The following is a 19606-nucleotide window of genomic DNA, read 5'->3' as shown; positions in this document are numbered from 1 at the left end:
ATCTTAAATATAAAGCAAAGAAAGTCTAAAATTCCACCTGTGTGGAAACATTTTGAGTCAGACCTTGTAACAATGGATAACATCTTTGCTGAAATACTCCACAGTTGTGTTCTGTGAACTTTAAATTTTCACAACACTTATTGTTACTCATAAACTATGTAAAATATAAAATTTCTTTTCTCAAAAATGGTAGTTTTTCAATCAACCATTGGAATCATGTACAATCATTTGTAGTTTCACAAAGAAAATTATTACAAAAAGACACAGTAACATTAATCACAAATAAATATTATAAAAAGATTAGGTGTACTATAAATCCATGAATTTTTCAAAATTAAATCTGTTCACATTGATAAATATGAACATAGAAATCTAAAGCTTCTATGTGAGTTAGTATTAGTTTCAATGTTTTTCTCAATATTTTTGCAATATTTACACTTGAGACATGATTCCCGCAATATAAATATTTTACTCTGTACCAAACAACTTTGTACTGATAAATTAGAAAATGTTGTTCTCATCTCCAAGTTCTGTGTTCCGGAATCACGGGTTTGCTCAGCATTCACTAAAAGAAGGAAAAATAAATAAAAACCAAATACAATTTTGTACTTGAAGCTTACCTCTCAGCAAGAGTTTGCTGTTCATTGATTCCAACATTGAAAAGAACTGGATGCACACGAAGCAGCTGTCCTTCCTTGATCTGTAGAGGCAGCAAGTCAAACATCGAGGCTGGAAGCTTGACCTCCACCACATAATGTTCACTGACGGAGGTGAAGGACAGAGGAGGGAAGAATTACGTACTAATTTGCATTATGCATTTTCCTTAAATCACTGCTATAAGAAATAGAGTGAGAACACAGCACTGATTTGGTTTTTGCCTGCTATGTGCTTATGTTCTGTTGTTTATTTATTCAAAAATCACTCACTCATTTCTTTATTAAATTACTTGGCATAAGGAATTAGAAGAATTTGCTTATATGTTTAATTTCTTTTAGTTACTATGAGACCAGACTTTTGCCCCCGGATTATTTTCAGTTCTCTTATCAAAGATTAGTTAGCTGCACATATATAGGTTCCCTCCTGGGGTTTCTATTGTTCCACTGATCTTCTGCTCTGTTTCTGTACCAGGACCAGACTGTTTCGATGACCCCTGCACTGTACTATGTCATTAGGTCTAGAATTGTAATTCCTCAAGCTTGATTTTTATTCTTCGGTATATCTTTGGTTATTCATGGTCTCTTGTGTTTCCAGATAACTTTTGTATCATCTTTCCTGTTTCTGAGAAAAATGTTGCTGGGATTTCGATTGGGATCACATTGAATCTGTACATTACTTTTGGTAATATGGCCATTTGGATGATGTTGATCCTGCCGATCCAGGAACATGGCAATTCCTCTGTCGTTTAATGTGTTGTTCTATTGCTTTTTTAACGTTTTGTAATTTTCATTATAGAGGTCTTACATAACTTTAGTTATGTTAATTCCATAGTATTTGAGTATTTGAGATTTTATAGGGGATTGTAATTACAATTTCTTTCTCAGCCATGGAGTTATTTGTGTACACTAGTTTCATCAATTTATGTTGATTAAGCTTGTATCTATTGGAACCAATAGCCTCTTGATTGAATCTATTGGTTCTCCTATGTAAAGAACCATGTTGGATAACACTATTAGCATTTTGTTTCTCTCTGGTGCAAAAAACCAGCCTTCTATTTCTAGAAACATAACATCATGTTCATGCATGTGTTAGTTGATAAGTCCCTGAGTTACCACATATTTTTTGGCTATTATTAATGGTGCTTCCATTAAGATTCAGCTATAGAATTTTGTGCAAACATGGTTAATTATTCTAATAGTCATACGACAATTGAAACTTGATTTATGAGGCTGCCAAAATCTTCAACAAGGATGCACCATTTTTGTTTTTAGGCGTTTATAAATCATACTTATATCTTTTCAGTTCAAATATTTAACACATTTTAAATTAGGATTTAGTTTTCATATTGATAGGTAAGTTTTTTATGAACTATACAATATGAGCCTTTAATATGAAAATAGACACTTTGTCATCTATGGCTATATTTAATTTTAATTATGTTTTTGCTTCAATTTGTTAAGAGAAGGTAAGTTGGCTCAATGTTCTGATTAAAAAGAAGGGCCTGTATTCAGTAATTGCCTCGGTATTGGCAAAGTTCATGGCATGACATGGCAAAAGGCAGGTCACTATTTTTAAAGACATTGGCATCCAATAAGTCATAGGGTTCTTCGCTGACACTTGGATGAGCTCATCTGATCCTCCTCACCTACCAAAGCTTGCAAGTTCATGATTCGGGAATGAGCATTTGGTACTGTGCTTTAAGACTCCTCCTGGGATACTTGTTCCACATAGCAGAGTACCTGGGTGTGTGTCCTGGCTCCACTTCTGATCCCAGCCTTTTCAAAAATGTAATAACTTATTTATTACTTATTTGTTTGCTTGCTTGCTTATTTTTTAAATTTGAAAGACATAGTTATACAGAGGAAGAGAGACAAAGGTAGAAGTTCTACACACTGCTTCTCTCTCCAACTCTTAATAACATCTGGAAATTTTTAAAAGTGCTAACACCAGAATGGCTGAAACTTGGAGAACTTCTGATGGAATCAACTTATCAGAGACTAACACTCCTCTATTACAGGCCTATGCCACATACAATCATTCTTATTTTTGATATTTTGCTTATCACACACTGACCTTCAAAGCTATTTATTTAAAACCTTTCTCGGAAATCTCACAGTCTGAATGAATTGTCAAAAAATAATTAAGAAAAATGGTAGTAAATGCCCCTGACACAGGAATATATCTTTTCTAAAATGTCTCTGCTTTTACTGAATTTAATTTAAAGTCATTTCAAAAAGCATGATGCTATTAACTGAACGATTCCCGCAAATGTAAAAACATTGGGAGCTTTAGATCACAAATTAATAAAAAGAATCTGTTCTTTTCATGCTTGCTATTGTTTTGAATTTCTCTTTATCATGGGAGAACATTACCATACTGAGTTCATTACAATGTATTAATGCTCAGAAAAAACATCTAGGAACCTTTTTAAAAGACTTCCCCTGGTCATGTCACCTGCATCTATTTAATAGGAAAAAAAAAATCAAAAGACCTTTTCCCAAACTGTGTCTAAATTCCCTTTGACTCTTTTGTGAGGAGTTCATGCAAAATACATTAAAAAGTTGAGTCTTCAGGATATGGGGTATCACTTACCGTCTTCCTGTTATGACTGGCAAGACATCATTGGATTTGGCTTCAGTGATTTTAAATGCTACTTTCTTTAAATCTGAAATGCCAACAGCCATGTCCTCTAGCATTCCAATTTCATCACCTAAATGAGAGAAAAGACACTGAGCTACAAACATACTATCTGAACAAAATGTCATGGGCTACTATACCTCTCTGCTGGGGTTTGGCCTAGCCTTTTAGTGAATGAGATTCTGAATGCAGTGAATCCATTCTAAATGCCATTCTTCCGAGATGGAAGGTTTTCATCAGTGAAATAAGAACCATCTAAAAGGACTTCACAAGTCAATGTGTACACTTTGATAAACTAAAAAAAAAAAAAAAAAATCATTGGCCAGAGGGCTGGAGTGAGGTTTGAACTCCATTAGGAAACAAAGTGTAGTGCAGATTTCTTTCATGGGCAAGATTGCTGTTTGATTCACACAGATAATGGAGACGGCTGCCTGTAGACTGCCTGCCCTGGCTCGGGCTCATTTTATATTTCTATACACTGACAAAATCTGAAAAGGTGATAATTAAGATTCTACCCCAGCAATGTCCAATAACATGTAATGTGAACCACAAATGTATTTTAGATGTCTTAATAGTCACATTTTTAAAATAAAACCTAATAGATAAAATTAATGCTAGTAATATAGTTTATCCAATCCAAGATATCCAAAATGTCACAACTATAAATCAATATAAAACTATTAATTATTAATATGAGATTCTTTTTATTAGTCTTTTGAAGTCCAGAGTGCATGTCTCACATATATTGATTTGGACAAGATGCATTTCAACTGCTAAGAAGCCACATGAGGCTACTACTGTATTGAACAGCACAATTCTACACATTTGATTGTTAAGATTTTTTTAAATCAAGTCATTGAAACTATGTTGGAAGAGAGCCTTTTATATTAAACAAAAGACAGATAGCTCCTCAGGTGTCCACTCTAAAATAATCCATAATTCTATTTTCAAACATAATGAGAAGCAAAAGTAAGTTACAAGGTGAATAAATGAGAAAAGTAAGTTATTTTATTTCTGCGATGTATGGTGTGACAATAGTTTTGCTCTTACTTGGTTCATAGTTTTAACTCACATCTTAAAATACTACATGTTAACATTTTTAGTAATGAGAATATAAATTTAACATCTGCTACAACATACTTACTGTATGTACTTAGCAATCCTTCATATTGTACTATCAACCCCACGGTATAAAGCTGCTGCAGGAATCCAGGGTCATTTAAACTTGAATGCAATTTGATGATAAAACCACAAACCAATCCAGCCAGCTAAAATAAAATTTGAAGAAATTTACTGGTATCAGGAGAATCAGAGTTTTTAAATATTTTAAGACTTTAGAGGCATCATGAATTGAATTTACAAATGCCAATCTGTATGGCAAACTGTAATTATTCACATAGGCATACTAAAACAAGTTGACATCATTTGCTCTAGCAAGGTACTAAATGAAATCTTGTGCAGGTAACATTGCAGAATGGGACGCGAAGTGGATTTTGGAACCAGAGAGATGCGTATGTCCATCTGCTATCCACCATATTAACAGTGAAATTGTTAACTATGTGAGTATTTAATAATTTCAAATGTTCTTTGCATGAGTAGATACAGTAGTACTCACTTCACAGCCATTCAAAGGATACAATAGAGAAATATATAGCAGGCAGAAACCAAGTCTAGATCCTGTGTGGGAACATTTGTCATTAGATTGCCTGTGGATTAGGCATGGCATGAGAGTTGGTGAAAATATCCTCATTTCCTGGAATGCTTAGGAGGAACCCCACTGTTTCTTTCCATCCATATGTTTCATCTATAAAACTCACCCACAAGGGTGAAGACAAGAGTGAAGGCAGGCAGCATTGTGCCTCTGTAACGCAGGATGGCAGAGGTGTTACGAATAGTGTTGGGGATAGGAAGGCAAGGTGGTTCTGCCAAGCCTCTCATCAAGTCTTATGCCTTAAGCTTTATAAGCAAAATAAGAGATTATATTAGAAGGAAGTTGTATAAATAAAATGATTTATTTTGCCAAGTCTGAGCTGGTCACTCACATTGCAAGGTAGTTTCCATCTTTTATGGCATTACCTATACCATAATACAAGAATGGGTTTTCTTCATTTCTAAGACATTTCACGAACCCCAGTTTAGAGACACATACTTAAGCTCTTATAAACTATCCCCATGTGATATTCAGCTCATGCATATACATGAGGGGACCTTGGGTATCAGATCTTTAAAATAAAATGGCAGAAAGGAAAAGTCCATCAGCAGCAAGGATGGATGAGTAACAATCCCACATTGCCCTGCAGAAACAACAGCAGGCACCTACTGCTTGGCTGAAGACGATGTCTCTTCTCAGTGTGAGCATCAAACACTGTGGCAAGCTGTATGCCAGTTCCTGGAGAAGCACAAACGTGAGGGACTGCTTGGCTCGGTTCACTACTTCTCCCATGCAGTCTTTCAGAGTGAGGATGAGGGGGTACAACTGCTCATACCAGTCCTCTGATGGAGAGTGCAAGAAGAATGCAATAGGTAAATAAAAATGTCTTAGAATACAGAACACCTTACACTTTTTTTCTTCAGTGAAATTATACATACTATTAAGGATCAGTACCAATTATATTCCAGTGTCTCTAACTGTAATCTCTTGCCTCACTCCTCTTGCCCTGAATCACATATGTACACAGCCAGCCACTCCTAGGTGTATTCTCCACATGGATGAATTCAACATCCTCAGAGTAAACTTGCTCTTCTCTCTGCTTATTCCTCACCTACAACTGCACCTGTGCTGCTGTGTGTTTCAGTGTGTGCCACACCACTATGCTCTTAGAGTTTTCATGGTATCTTGATTATTAAGCAATTTTCTCAAATGAATTGATAATCCACAAGACATTCAACTTCATCTTCCTTTCTCTCAGCCCCATGGTTTGTTCCCCATAAGCAGTCTCCCTCTCTCCAGTCATTCTCTACTCAGGTTCTCCTCAACAGTGTGCTAGAATGATGCTTCTGATCAGGGTGACTCCATTCTCCCACTCACAGTCACTTGTTCACTTACAACATTTTCAAACATCGACATATCCAGAGTATACTTCAAACTCATATACACAAGCCTTATGAATGATCTTAACAACTAGTTAGTTGTCTTAGAACTTCAGTTTCAGTACTGATTCTCAGGTGAGCTGGACAACTTTGGATTCCCTGATCATGTCAATATTTTTGCAAGGTCCTATGTTCTCTCCTAAAATGTTCTTCTTTTAGCTATCCTCTTCAAAAACAGTATCTTTTCTGCAACTTCAGCTCAGAATTTCTTTGCTGCAGGAAGTCTTCCTTGATTTGTCCCAACCCCTGAAGTTTGACTTTCTTTGGTACTTCACTTCACTACTGAACTTCAGTTCCTTTCGATCTTCAGTTCATTTTCTTTGATACCCAAAGTTTCATGCCCTTTTTCTTTTAGAATTGCACTCACATTGCTTTTCATGAGAATGCAGTCTCACTAAAGGCAAGGGATTTATTTTTTTAATCACAGAAGGAATCTATAGAACTTAATATAATGACAGGAAGATAGAAAACACTCTGTTATAGTTTGAAATCAATATGCAAAATTAGAATAAAATAAGTAAAAATTAAAGATACAAAGAAGCATTAGAAAAGTGCAGTTTGACAGTATTTTGGTTTTCAAATCTCAAGTTAGAATGAAAAACTGAAACCACCTCTGCTATTTGCCTAGGTTTCAAATATACATCAATTCTATAAGTATGAACTTGGTTTATGATATAGAAACAAATTGCACTCTGTTTCAGTTTGAGTTCAAAGTCTTGATAAATGTCACATACTATTAATTTTAGAATATATGACATTCCACTAATAGATAAATAAGCATCAGTATGACAAATATAATTTAATATGAGTATGTGCTGCAAGATAATTGGGAAGCCAGATCTGAATGATACTCTAAGCAGCATCATGAGTGATATGAATTGTCATATCCAGTTAAGACCTTGAAAAATTTACAGGGAATGATAAAAAATAATTCTTTCAGTAGATCTACTGTCATTTATTTGTATATTAATGTAACAACTAGATAAAATTAACCCAAACAGTTGAAATAATAATTAATGGTCCCAATCTAATAAAAGCATACTGTTTTATTAGTTGTTATGTAAATACCTTTGTGATGTTAGGAGCCATTTTTTATACTACAGATAAAAGTGATACAGGAATAAAAAAAAAAGAGGAGGAAGGACAATCCAGTGGATGCTTCAAAATATATAATTATTTGATAAAAATTCAATTACAGGCACCCTAGAATGAAATATTTAAAATGGCCAGCAGAACATGTAAAAGACAATATAGGGCTCGGCGTGATAGCATAGTGGTTAAAGTCCTCGCCTTGAGTGCACTGGGATACCATATGGGTGCGGGTTCTAATCCCAGCAGCCCTGCTTCCCATCCAGCTCCCTGCTTGTGGTCTGGGAAAGTAGTTGAGGACAGCTCAGAGCCTTGGGACCCTGCACCCACGTAGGAGACCCGGAAGAGCTCCTGGCTTTGGATCGGCGCAGCTCCAGCCGTTGCAGCCACTTGGAGGGGGTAAACCATCAGAAGGAAGATATTTCTCTCTGTCTCTCCTCCTCTCTGTATATCTGACTTTGTAATAAAAATAAATAAATATTTTTAAAAAGACAACATACTACACTATACTTATTTGGAGAATAAAAGACACATCACAGAAAGCCTGAAGCAACAGTTTACATTTCTTTTTTTTTTCTAATTTTTTGCACATCTTACATCTTTTTCTCTCTCATACTTAGGTAAGCATTGCTGTCAATCTAAATGAGTATGGCAACATATACACACACACAAATGTGTAAAAACTAGAAAACATGTTCAGTAAATTGACCCAGACACAGATATCCTCGGATTCTTCTTGAATACCCATACATAAATAAACCTTGCGTGCAGCAGGTGGCGCTGGTTTATCAGGCTGTGGTAGAATTGGCTTTATAACCATGCAGCTAATTTTCATCTTACATATTTGCATAGTTTGCAAACATTCTGCATAAATTGTTTAAACACATACCAAGACACAAGCCTGTGAAAAGTGATTAATAGCTTGTTCATGGGCGTTATATGCTCTTTTCTATCAGAAAAAAGAAATTTAGGCTACAGAATCATTTTTCCCATAATGATCTTACGTGAAAAAAAAATCAAGTTAAATATAACTTTTAGCTTCCCTTAAAAATATTTAAAATAGAAAACCGCAATCATTTAGCCCATGAATTCTTCCAGACACATTAACCAGATAACCAAAGGAACAGTACCGTGTATATCCCTACCAAAACAGAAGCAGAAATCTAGAAAAAGAGATTTATGCTAAACCTCGAAGGAGTGCTATGATTCATATGTTAACAATATTCTAATGTAATTATAGATAACTTCCACAGCTAAGATGTAAAGAAAATGCTAATGTAGCAAAACATTAATTATGAAAGTGAAAATTCCAATTTGGTGATGAAGGTAAAATTTCTTAAAAGTAGCATGATTCCTATGGAGGAACATAAGTGAGAAATCTAGACATACATATTCTCGAGGAAAGGAACAATTTATTCCCGGCAAGTCAATGCAAATCGAAATAGCACAATGCAAATCGCACTGACTACAGGTTTCTACTCTGTTAACATTCACTCAGTGTAAATCTTAGGGGTGAGAGAAACACAATGGGGGTGTGACAAAGCAAAGTCTGTTCAAAAAGGACTTTTTGCTTCACTGAACACTCCAAATCATTATCACAAATGAACAGCAAATGCTTTAGTTTTTACTTTAAAAAATGTTTGTGGGAAAAGAAAAACAAAAACCCTTGTACTACTCGCTCTTCTTTCAAACACACGCACATATGTGTGTACACACACACACACACTACTTTCACCCTCATCTCTGCAATACAACCAGCATGCACATGGCTACACACATACAGGCACACACAGAGACACACACATTTCTGTGTAGCTGGGAGCTGAGGGGGCAACTTCACTTCTCACAGAGGCTTACCAGTCTAGCTGGCACTTAAATGCAACACCCTCCCTTGGGCTTCTTTCCATACAAAGGAAAATATGAAGCGAATGTTTTAGCGTCTGTATAAAAACTTGCTGAGGAGCCTCCTTAACCCAGTGGCCATCAGGCAGATTCTTTCCTCAGGAAAACATAAACCGCATGTGGCTTAGCTGAGCTTTTCCTGAGCTCTGTGAAGAGGGCTGGAAGGCATCCAAGAGCTGTTTTGCAGCCCTTGACTTGCTTCTCTTAATGTATTCAAGTGAACTCACCGAAGGATTCAAAGAATGACTGCTGAGTGCCCCCGTCACCTCCTGCACATACCATCCCTTTCCTGTACAGGATGTTCGCATACTCTGAGCTTGATGGTTCTTACTTTACTCAGGAGGAAAATAAAACAGCCAGGTATCAACTAGCTGTAGCGGAACATAATGCTTTCTTTCCAATTTCTGAGTCATTTTCTTCTCAAGTGTTTGATCTTTGCTCATTTAAAATAATTAGCAACCATTGTTATTTTCCTTATTGCAAATTTTAAGACATAGAAAACAAGCTAAGATGTTTATGCACACATGAAATTTCTATATAAATAGATAAGAATTGAACCTAGCTCTTAGAATTTGTCTAAGGTGAAAAGATACTGTGAAGCCCACCAATTAGAATGGCCTTTAAGGAAGCTGGTCAAATTCCTAATATCACAAGATGAATGCAGACAAAACCCTCAGTCAAGCAGTTCTGTGCTATGCTCATATTCCAGACAGTGCAGACATGATTATGGGTACAGTACTAAGGGTTCAGAGAAGAGGGAATTAACACCATGCTCACAGAATTATTGTTGCCTTGGACAATTTATGTCCAGTGCCACCCTAGATACAGCTATCTAACTGCCTATATGGTACTCTGAATGAGATTTCTGTTTTTCAGGTACAATTTTATAATAGGATCTTGTAATACGGAGAGGAATTATTGACAGGTCCTCCTCTTCAGATACTTCAGAACCAACTTCCTTTGTATGAATATAATTCATATGGCCAACCTAGTTATAGACCTTACACAGCTTTCCATTGGAGGTATAATTTGAGAACATAAATTAATTATTATGGAATTAAATGCATTTGTTGATGCTTGGCTGTGTCACATATTCTCCCTTAGAACGTCTCCCCGAAGCCTTCTTGGCACATCATGTCACTGTAATCAATCACCTCTTCCGGGCCAGGAGTTGGCAAGGAGCTGCACATGCATCTTACTTTACCACACCCTTTTCCTCTTTGTTTTTAAATTGTATCTTGAGAATTGTACTCTTTCAGTGAAAAAGTACAAAGTCTTAGATTGAGGCCCAAGGGTGACACTATTATCTATAAATCCTGACCCCTACCTGTTAGGGAATTTAAAAATAAAGACAAGGAGGTAAGCACTTTCAAGGGGTATCTACAATGTAAGGGAGAAGAGCATGCTAAGTGGTAACTGTTACAAAACAAGATTAGAGGTGTAAAGGTTTAAATTCAGTGAAACTGAATGCAGTGCTTTGACATTTACGGAACATGTACAGACAGAAATCATAGAAGTCTGCATGTCCTGGTTTATGGTGATCTTGCATTCAAGGAGAATGTGGAGGCTATAGTGTCGAGGAGGGAAGGCTGGCTGGTAATGTTAAGTCTTTCAGTAAATAGCATAAACTGACAAGAGACAGAAAATTACTGAAAGAGGGAAGAGAAATGACTGAGATGATTCAGGGAAGACAGGGATAAAACACAAGAATATACTTAGCCTTAAATGATAGCATAAAACCAGTGGGAAGTTAGGCATGGATCAGCCCCTTAGTAGGGATGAACAATGAAGGTTCGCAATGAAACAGGATGCTGCTGAGTATTTGTGAGCAGAATAAAAACCTAAGCAGCATGGTGCATTCTCAAATAGTTGGTTTGAGAGAGGACAAGTAGAAGCAAGGACTACAGCAATCCCAGAAGTTAAGGAACCCATGAACGTGGTTTCTTCTTCATATTCCACTACAGAGTAGCATTGAGACTACCAGGCACCCATGTAAATTAACAAACATGTATCTTCAAATGCAATCACGGCAGTATCCACTAAATAATCATCCAAGATAAGTGACTGATGTAACACGCTTCCAGATATATTAGAATTGAGTCCACTGCTTATCACATGACAAACAGTAGGCAAAGGACCAAGGCAGTTTTTTCCCATATCAAGGAGACCTTGTTTGTTTAAACAGTGATAGCCTGAGAGCACAGCATTATAAAACTTTCCATTCTTCTTCTGAAAAAATAGCAAAGGAAATGCATCAACTGACCTCCCAGTTGGATTCCTGTATTTGTAAGCACAAAGTTGAAAGCCTTAAGCAAATACTGCTAAGACAGTTCCCAGGAACTAATCTACTAATCAAACAAGCCCTATATTTGTTGCAGCACAACATTTTGGAATTTGGATTATGTCAGATCAAAAAGAGTCACATATTTTTCCTTCCCTGAGCTTATTTTGCCCTTTTGCCCTCAATAGAGTGACTTCAGGAGTCTGGCTCAATAGTAGGACACGTATTTAAAAATAGGCTGCTTATGTCCTAAATCATCGAGGACCCTAACATATCTGCCCATATAGCCCAGGTAATTTAAATATGAACCATGATGTAAATCTGTGGGAAAAAATGCAGAATACACTGAGTTGATGGGAGTCCAGTGAGAATTCAGGTATCCAGGAAAGAGGGGCTGCTCTCATACCTATAAACGAAGGAGGCAATTGTTCTCTGGTATTACTTAAGGCCAGTGGAATAGAGTGCATAAGAGTTTTTTTTTTTGTTTTTTCCCCTAAAAATGCAACAGAAACTACTTCTATAAATTTAATTTATAAGAACTTCCAGCAGCCACCAGCTACTGGGGGCACCCAGGTCGGTCTGGATTCCATGCTTGGGGCCCAGTTTCAGCCATCACCACCACACAGTTAGCTGGGCCCAGGCCTGCCTAGATCGAGAGGCTTCTCCCTTCCTGCTGACTATGCTGGAATGGGATCTCTTGGAAACAAGGTGGGCCTAGGCTCCACCCACCACCAATATTGTGTGGTGGGAAGCTCCAGAGGAGTGTAACCTTGCGGTTTGGTTAGACAAAACTTCCAGTAACCACCAGATGCTGGGCACACCCGAGTGGGGAGGGATTCTGTGCTTGGGGCCCTAGTTCCAGACACCATGACCACCCAGTGAGCTGGGCCCTGGCCAATGCGCCATTTGGTGCCAGGCTCTGCCTACTGGCCACCCTGCAGTGAACTCAGGGGTATTGGGGATGTGGAATTGCTGCCTAGATATGTCCATGTTGAGGTCACTGTGCACATGGGTGAGGAATCAATCCTGATGGACTCCCAACAACAGGGTAACTTTTCCTTTAAGGTAAGCGGGGGTATTGGGACTTAGTGTTTCTGAGGATTAAGACTGGATGATCTGTATGGGACAGAATGATACACCAGTCCACTTGTTACTCCTTTGTAGAACTTGTTATCATCGAACAATGCTAACCACCACACACCACTCCACGGAAAAGCTAAAGCTAGGGGCTTATCTAGCAGAGTTAGATCCTAGTACCTGACTGATGTTGGATCAATGGACAGGTCGCATTAGGCAGGGCCATGACACTAACCAGTACATGAGAGAAACATGTTGGGCAGTGGATTCAGGGAAGGGGGTGTGAGTCAAACCCTGTGGAAATACTAGTCCTGCTAGTTAGCTCAATAATTGGGGTGGTGATGGGCTGAGCTAGATATGACCACAGAACCTGCCATCACTCACAGGTAAAGGAACCGACAAAAGTCTGGGCAGGTCAAGGCAGCAGCACCTGAATGTGCATCCTAAAACAGGGTGTGGGGTAGCCTGGGCTGCAACGTTCACCAGCTCATACAAGGCCAGAATGGAAGGGCAGACTATGCTGGGCACAGACCTAACATACACTGGCATGCATGAGATCTGGATCTGGGAGTGGGTCAACTGGGGGTACTCGGAAAATTCCCCTAATTAGTCACAACTCTCACTGATTATCACATGGCCCAATTCCTGGGGGTTGGGCAAGCTGGCAAAAGTAGCTCCTACTGTTGGCTAATGTGCGGATTGGATATGGAAAGGGGCAGACCGGGCAGGGCTGAGCAAACCTTAGCTCACAAGCAAGAACAGAAATCAGGCTAGAGCACAGGTTATGCCGAGTTAGGGTCTTACACCTACTGGTTTGCATGAGCCAAGGATGCTAGGCCACAGCATCTAAGGCAAAGGCCAAGACAGGTGAGGGGAGATCGGTGGCTGGGAACAGGCCTGGTTGGGGAGCTGAGAGGATACCCTGGCTAGGGTGGGTTTCCCACTGGTGAGTGTGGGAGCCAGAGTGGGGGCTGTGTTTTGGTCTGGATATGGCTGCAGTCTCCCTTGGTACAAGTGTGGACTGGGACTGGGTGCATGGAGCTGGGCTAGACTCCAGCACCATCTGGTGCTCTGGAGGACCAGGATAGATGCAGGACAAACTAGGGTAGGTCTCTGCCACTACTGAGCCAGTGTGAGCTGTGTCTGGGTATGGATGATCCTTAGCTGGGCTGAAACAACCAACAGTGAGAACTGAAATGGGTTGAAGGCCAGTTAGGAAAGGACACTGTTCCTGCCAGGACAGGAGGTGGACTAAGTAGGGCTGGCCCATAGAACTACCAGTATGCACAAGATCTGGCATTTGGAAAGGTTTCTGATGGAGGAGCTTGGGAAACACCTGCTAGGAAACAGTCCCTGCAGGTGAGCGCAAGAACCACGATAGGGAGCAGCCCAGACCAGGCCAGGGAAAGGTACCCACCAGCATACATCTGATATAGGTCGGGAGCCAGACCAGGTGGAAGCAGTTCACTTCACCCGCTGGCGAATCTGAGTACTAGAACAGAGCATGATTCCAGCCAGGTTTGGTCCCAACACATATCAGTATACATTACAGATGGAATTGGGTGCCTGCTTGGCTGGGCTAGGCTGTAACCCTCACCAGTGTCAGCTGGAATTGGGGGTGGGATGGGCCAGGCCAGGTTACAGCATCCACTGGCAAATGCCAAGGCAAGCCGGGCCATGCCAGAATGGGCCACAGCAACCAACCAGAACATGTAGGAACCAGGGAGGGAGTGGGCAAAGCCCATAGGGGAATATGGATGGCTCCCTTGCTGGACAGCCACTCCCACTAGATAGCATGAGTTGGGATGGGGGCAGACCAGACTGGGTAGGACTACAACACCTGTGGGCCTCATGTGAGCTAGATCAGGAAAAAGCCAGGCTGGGCTGACTGTTCCTACTGGTGCAAGCATAAATCAGAGTGGGTAAGGGTTGCGTGGGCTTTGCCACAGCACCAGTAGGCAGGTGGTGGCACTGGGGGTTAATTCTGTCAGGTAAAACTGCAGAACCACCTGGAGAGTGCATGTTCCAGGAGTGGAAGTGACCCAGAAGGAAAATACTGGGCAACCTCCTCTTGGGTTATCACTCCCATTGGAGAGCATGAAAACGAGGTATGGGGTAGGGTGGCTGGACAGAATGGCACCAACCAGCATGTGTATGGGCTGGATATTGAGGTTGCTTGGACTGAACTAGGCTTCAGTGCCCATTGACTTATATGAGAACTGAATGGGATGTGGGACAGACTGGACCAGTCTGCCGTACATGCTGGCAAGCACAGGATGAGGGCAGGGGGCCTGGTGGAGGTTATTGTAGGTCGCTCTGACCAGGCTGCAGCTCCCACTGGTTTGTGTGAGGGTTGAGTGTGTGCTGGGCAGAATCAGGCTGGACTGCAACACACATTGGTTTGTGTGGAAGACAGGGCTGGAAACAGAACTGACCCAGCAATCACAACCACCTATGCAAATCCATAGGCTGACTGGGGCAACAGATTGTGTTGGATTCTGCGTTGGGATGCACATCCAACAATCAGGTCTGGGATCACCTCAGACAAAGTTTCTTTGGGGATCCTCCAACTGAGGTGCTGATCTCAGAACCCCATGAAGAGAACTGCAGGTTCCATGGTCTGACCATGGAGTGCATGTGTCAGAGTTGGGCCTCCACAGAGGCTCAGATGGAGCAGTGGAGAGCATATCCAGTGCACATGGTCTTACCCTTTTCCCGTAGCCCTTGACCCCTTGTGTGCCCTAATTAACTAGGTAAAGATAGCAACAAATTAATTATAAAAAACATAAATAAATTTAATTTGCAAATATTGAGTAAGCAGGCAAATAATCAAACATATCATAAATGTTGAATTACTCGGGGTTTTACCTGGATAACCATCTGCCTCACAGTTCCCAGATGGGAACTATCACCTCCCTTTTCTTCCATGCACCATAGTTTCTCTTTATGGTGTGAATATTTCCATGCTTTTGAGAAATAAAAGTAACAATTCAAGTAAAAAAATAACAAATTCTTAGTTTCCACATATGATTGCTCAATAAGTCTTCCAGACATTATACTTATAGGGTTAATTTTCATGAGGTTATTGTAAGTGCCACAAATGTGCATCTGATAAAATTTAACATATTGTCATCTTGTTAAAATGGTAATGACGAAAATATTTTTTTCACCGAGCTAGATTGCAGAAACTTTTCTCCTGGAGAGCATGAAGGTAGGTTAAGAGTTTGGGAGCAGTTTCCATGCTTTGCCACTGAACTAGAAATTAAAGTACACAGTCTGTTCAACTGTGTTCTTCATCCATTACCTCATAAGTATTTTAAGAAGAAAATAACACACACACATACACACTTTCAATTAGGTTTTAACAAATACTAAATACCCATAAATGTCAGGATCTATGTTAACACAAAGATAAAGTAATTTATATGTGCTATCCTTCATCTGCCCACATACTAGCATTATCTTATTAAAATGTACAAACTTACTGGAGAGGCAGAGAGGGAGAGAGAATAATATAGAGAGAGAGTGAATTAAGGGACTAATTATGCACATGATTACGCCACATTTCCATTATTGGGCAGCTTGATCCAGGACTTGAACATAGGAACTATGATACAGGATGTGGGCATCCAAAGTGGCATCTTAACCACTACCCCAAGTGCTGCAGTTCTTTGAATATTACACTTAAAATAAAACAGAGCAAAATCAGTGTGGCCATTATAAAAAGAGTATGGAGAATCCCCATACAATAAAAACAGCAATAGACTTTAGTTGTAGTCTTAATGCCCATTTGAGTACTACAGCGCCAGATTCAAGTTTTGCTTTCTCCTCTTCGAATCCAAATTTTGCTAACATGTGTCCTGGGAGGCATCAAAAGATAACTCAAGCACTTGGGACCCTGTCTGCCACATGGAAGGCTTGGACTGAGTTCCTGGCTTCTGCATTTGGCCTGCTTCCTTGTTTACTGTTGTAAGAGTGAATCAATGGGGGCTCGGCGGCGTGGCCTAGTGGCTAAGGTCCTCGCCTTGATCCCATGTGGCCGCTGGTTCTAATCCCGGCAGCTCCACTTCCTCTCTGTCTCTCCTCCTCTCAGTATATCTGACTTTGTAATAAAAATAAAATAAATCTTAAAAAAAAAAAAAGAGTGAATCAATGAATAGAAAATCTCTATCTGCCTCTGTTTATGTCTTTGGTCTTCCAAATACAATGGAAAGAAATATTAGAGAAGATCCACAAAATGATCCAGATATTCTACTTCTGAAAACATATTCAAAGGTTAAAAAAATAAAAACAGCACATGAGAGATGCATGCACTCTAATGTTTATCTCAGCTTTAGACACAATAGTAAAATTATGAATTAAACCTAGATACCCATCAATGGATGAGTAGATAATGCAAACGTGGTATATATACATGATGAGATATTGTCCAGTCATAAAAAGAAAGGAATCCTGACACTTGCAACAAAATAATAGAAATTGAAAACATTAAATAAGTCAGACACAGAAGGACAAATTCCATATATTTTCCTCATCAGTTCTTAATGTGGAAGTCTATCTATGGACCCAGTAAAAAAAAAAAGTATGAGTAAAATATTATTTTACTTTTTAAAAAAGTTAAAAAAAAAACTTTTAAAAACTTTTTTAAAAAAGTTTACCTGAATTGTATCCTTTGTTTAATAATATATTTTTCTAATTTTAGGATCTTTATCGTGAATCTGAAATTATGCTATATTATTATATCTACCTTTGCTTTTTAAAGAAACAAAATTTGTGTAGTAATTATATGTGAATGAATATGGTAAAATGCTAAAAATTGTGTAATCTATGTCTTCTCACTCAAATTCTTACATGCTTAAGTAATATTTACAATATTTTACAGTAAAAAGACAAACATACATGTGGTATGACTTATTTATAATGTTTTATGTTTGACTTGCAAACACACTTTAAATTGTCATATGGCCTGGGGCTCATACGACAGCTCAGTTGGTAATTTTCTTTATGTTAATGGCAGAGAAAGCCCTGGACAAAATTGAACCTCCATTCATAATAAAGTCTTGGAAAAATTATGCTTACAAAGGAACATACTTTCACATAATAAAGGTTATATTTGACAAAAACTTGATCAATATCATAATGTGTGAAGAAATTCCATCTATTTCTCCTAAGGTATGGCATAAGAATAAACATTCTCATTCTTATTTGAGATAGTACTAAAAGTTTTAGTTAGCACTATTAGGTGACAGGATTAAAGATATACAAGTTGGAACAAAGGAAGTCAAATTATATGTTGATAGATGACATATTTCTATATACAGAGAAACCTGAAGAATCCACTGGAAGAATATAACTGATAATTTCGATAAATTTTCAAAATGCAAAATGCACACAAATAAACATCCTTTATAGAAGCCAATAATGAGCTTTCCTGAGATAAAAATTTATAAAAGCAATTTCAACCACAATAGCTATGAAAGTTAATCAAATAAATTGAACTCAATTTACCCAAGTATGTGAAAGATTTCAGCAAGGATAATTACAAAAACACTTAGTAAATAAAAGAACAAAAAGCTAAAAAAAAAAATTGAAGGCGTCCATGTTCATGTATTTGGAAAACTGATATAAAATATCCATGATATTCAAAGAAATATAAAGATTCAGTGCAATTCCCCGAAAAGAAATATCAATAACACTCTTCAGAGAATTCTATAAAGCAATCCTAGAATTTATATGGAAGCACATACACACGCAGACAAATACCAAACAGCCGAAAAACCCTAAACAAAATCACAAAGCTAAGGATCAACAATGTCTGATATCAAGATATGCTGCAAAGCTGCTGTAATCAAAATCTCATAGTGCTGCATAAAAACAGACACACAGAACAATGGAACAGAATACAGAGGCTGGAATTACTTCATGAACCCACCGGCAATTCAAATTCAACAAGCACTAAAAATATACACTGGAAAACAGGTAGTTTTCAAAAATGCATAGAAATATACAAATTTAAACTAACTCCTACCTCTCACCTCACACAAATAATCACTCATAATGGATCAAATTCCTAAGTATAACAGATAAAACTATGAAAGAACTTAAAACACTTTTAAGGTAAGCACTCCAATACAATAATATAGGTAGGTAGGTTTTGTTTTTAATATATGAAAAGCAGAAGCAAGAAAATCAAAACAAGACAAACATGATAATGTCAGACTAAATGTTAAGAGGACTAAAATAAGTGCTGAAAACAGATGTAAATGAATCTTCAGGCAAATGATTAATGTGCAGAATATATCAGGAATCTAGAAAACTCAACAAAAAATAACAAAAACATCCATTTAGGAAATGAGCAGAGGATCCAAACAAACAGCAAATAATAAACATAAAAAATCAACAAATATATGAATAAGTGTTCAGCATCACTAGTCATCAGGGAGTGCAGATTAAAGTCACCATGAAGTATAATCACACTTCACTTAGAATGGCCATCACCAGAAGACAAAATAACATTGCTGATAAAAATGCAAAGACAAAGAAACCTTCTGGCATGTTGGTGGGGATGCTAATTAGGACAATCATTATGGAGAATTGTATGGCTATCTGCCCTTCTGTGTTCATTGCAGCATTATTCATAATAGCCAATACAAACTGATGCTGGATAAATGGTTAAGGAAAATATTTTATATTATGTATAATGGAGTCTTAGTCATAACACAAAATGAAATCTTGACATTTACAATCAAGTGGATAGGACTGGGGTTGCTCTGTTAACTGACATTAGTCAGACACAGAAAAATAAATGTCATACATTATCCCTCATATTTAGGTAGTAGATATGAACTTAAAATGGTGGTTACCAGGGATAAG

General features: G+C 38.3%; 1 protein-coding gene across 4 annotated transcripts in view; it reads right to left on the bottom strand.

The window, feature by feature from the left end:
• The window catches only part of INPP4B (inositol polyphosphate-4-phosphatase type II B), a 378253-nt gene that overhangs the window by 79964 nt on the left and 278683 nt on the right, over positions 1-19606 (bottom strand). For all 4 annotated transcript variants that reach the window (XM_004588140.2, XM_058666822.1, XM_012927832.3 and 1 more), the window contains exons 16-19: positions 5615-5787; positions 4439-4562; positions 3250-3367; positions 621-761 (exon numbers count right to left, since the gene is read on the bottom strand). In XM_004588140.2, the coding sequence (XP_004588197.2) occupies positions 621-761; positions 3250-3367; positions 4439-4562; positions 5615-5787 (556 nt within the window). The remainder of the gene's footprint in view (positions 1-620; positions 762-3249; positions 3368-4438; positions 4563-5614; positions 5788-19606) is intronic.

Source organism: Ochotona princeps, chromosome 7 (genome assembly GCF_030435755.1).
Source record: "Ochotona princeps isolate mOchPri1 chromosome 7, mOchPri1.hap1, whole genome shotgun sequence".
Lineage (NCBI taxonomy): Eukaryota > Metazoa > Chordata > Mammalia > Lagomorpha > Ochotonidae > Ochotona > Ochotona princeps.
The sequence above is the reverse complement of the archived record's forward strand: the minus strand, read 5'-3'. Positions and strand labels throughout refer to the sequence as shown.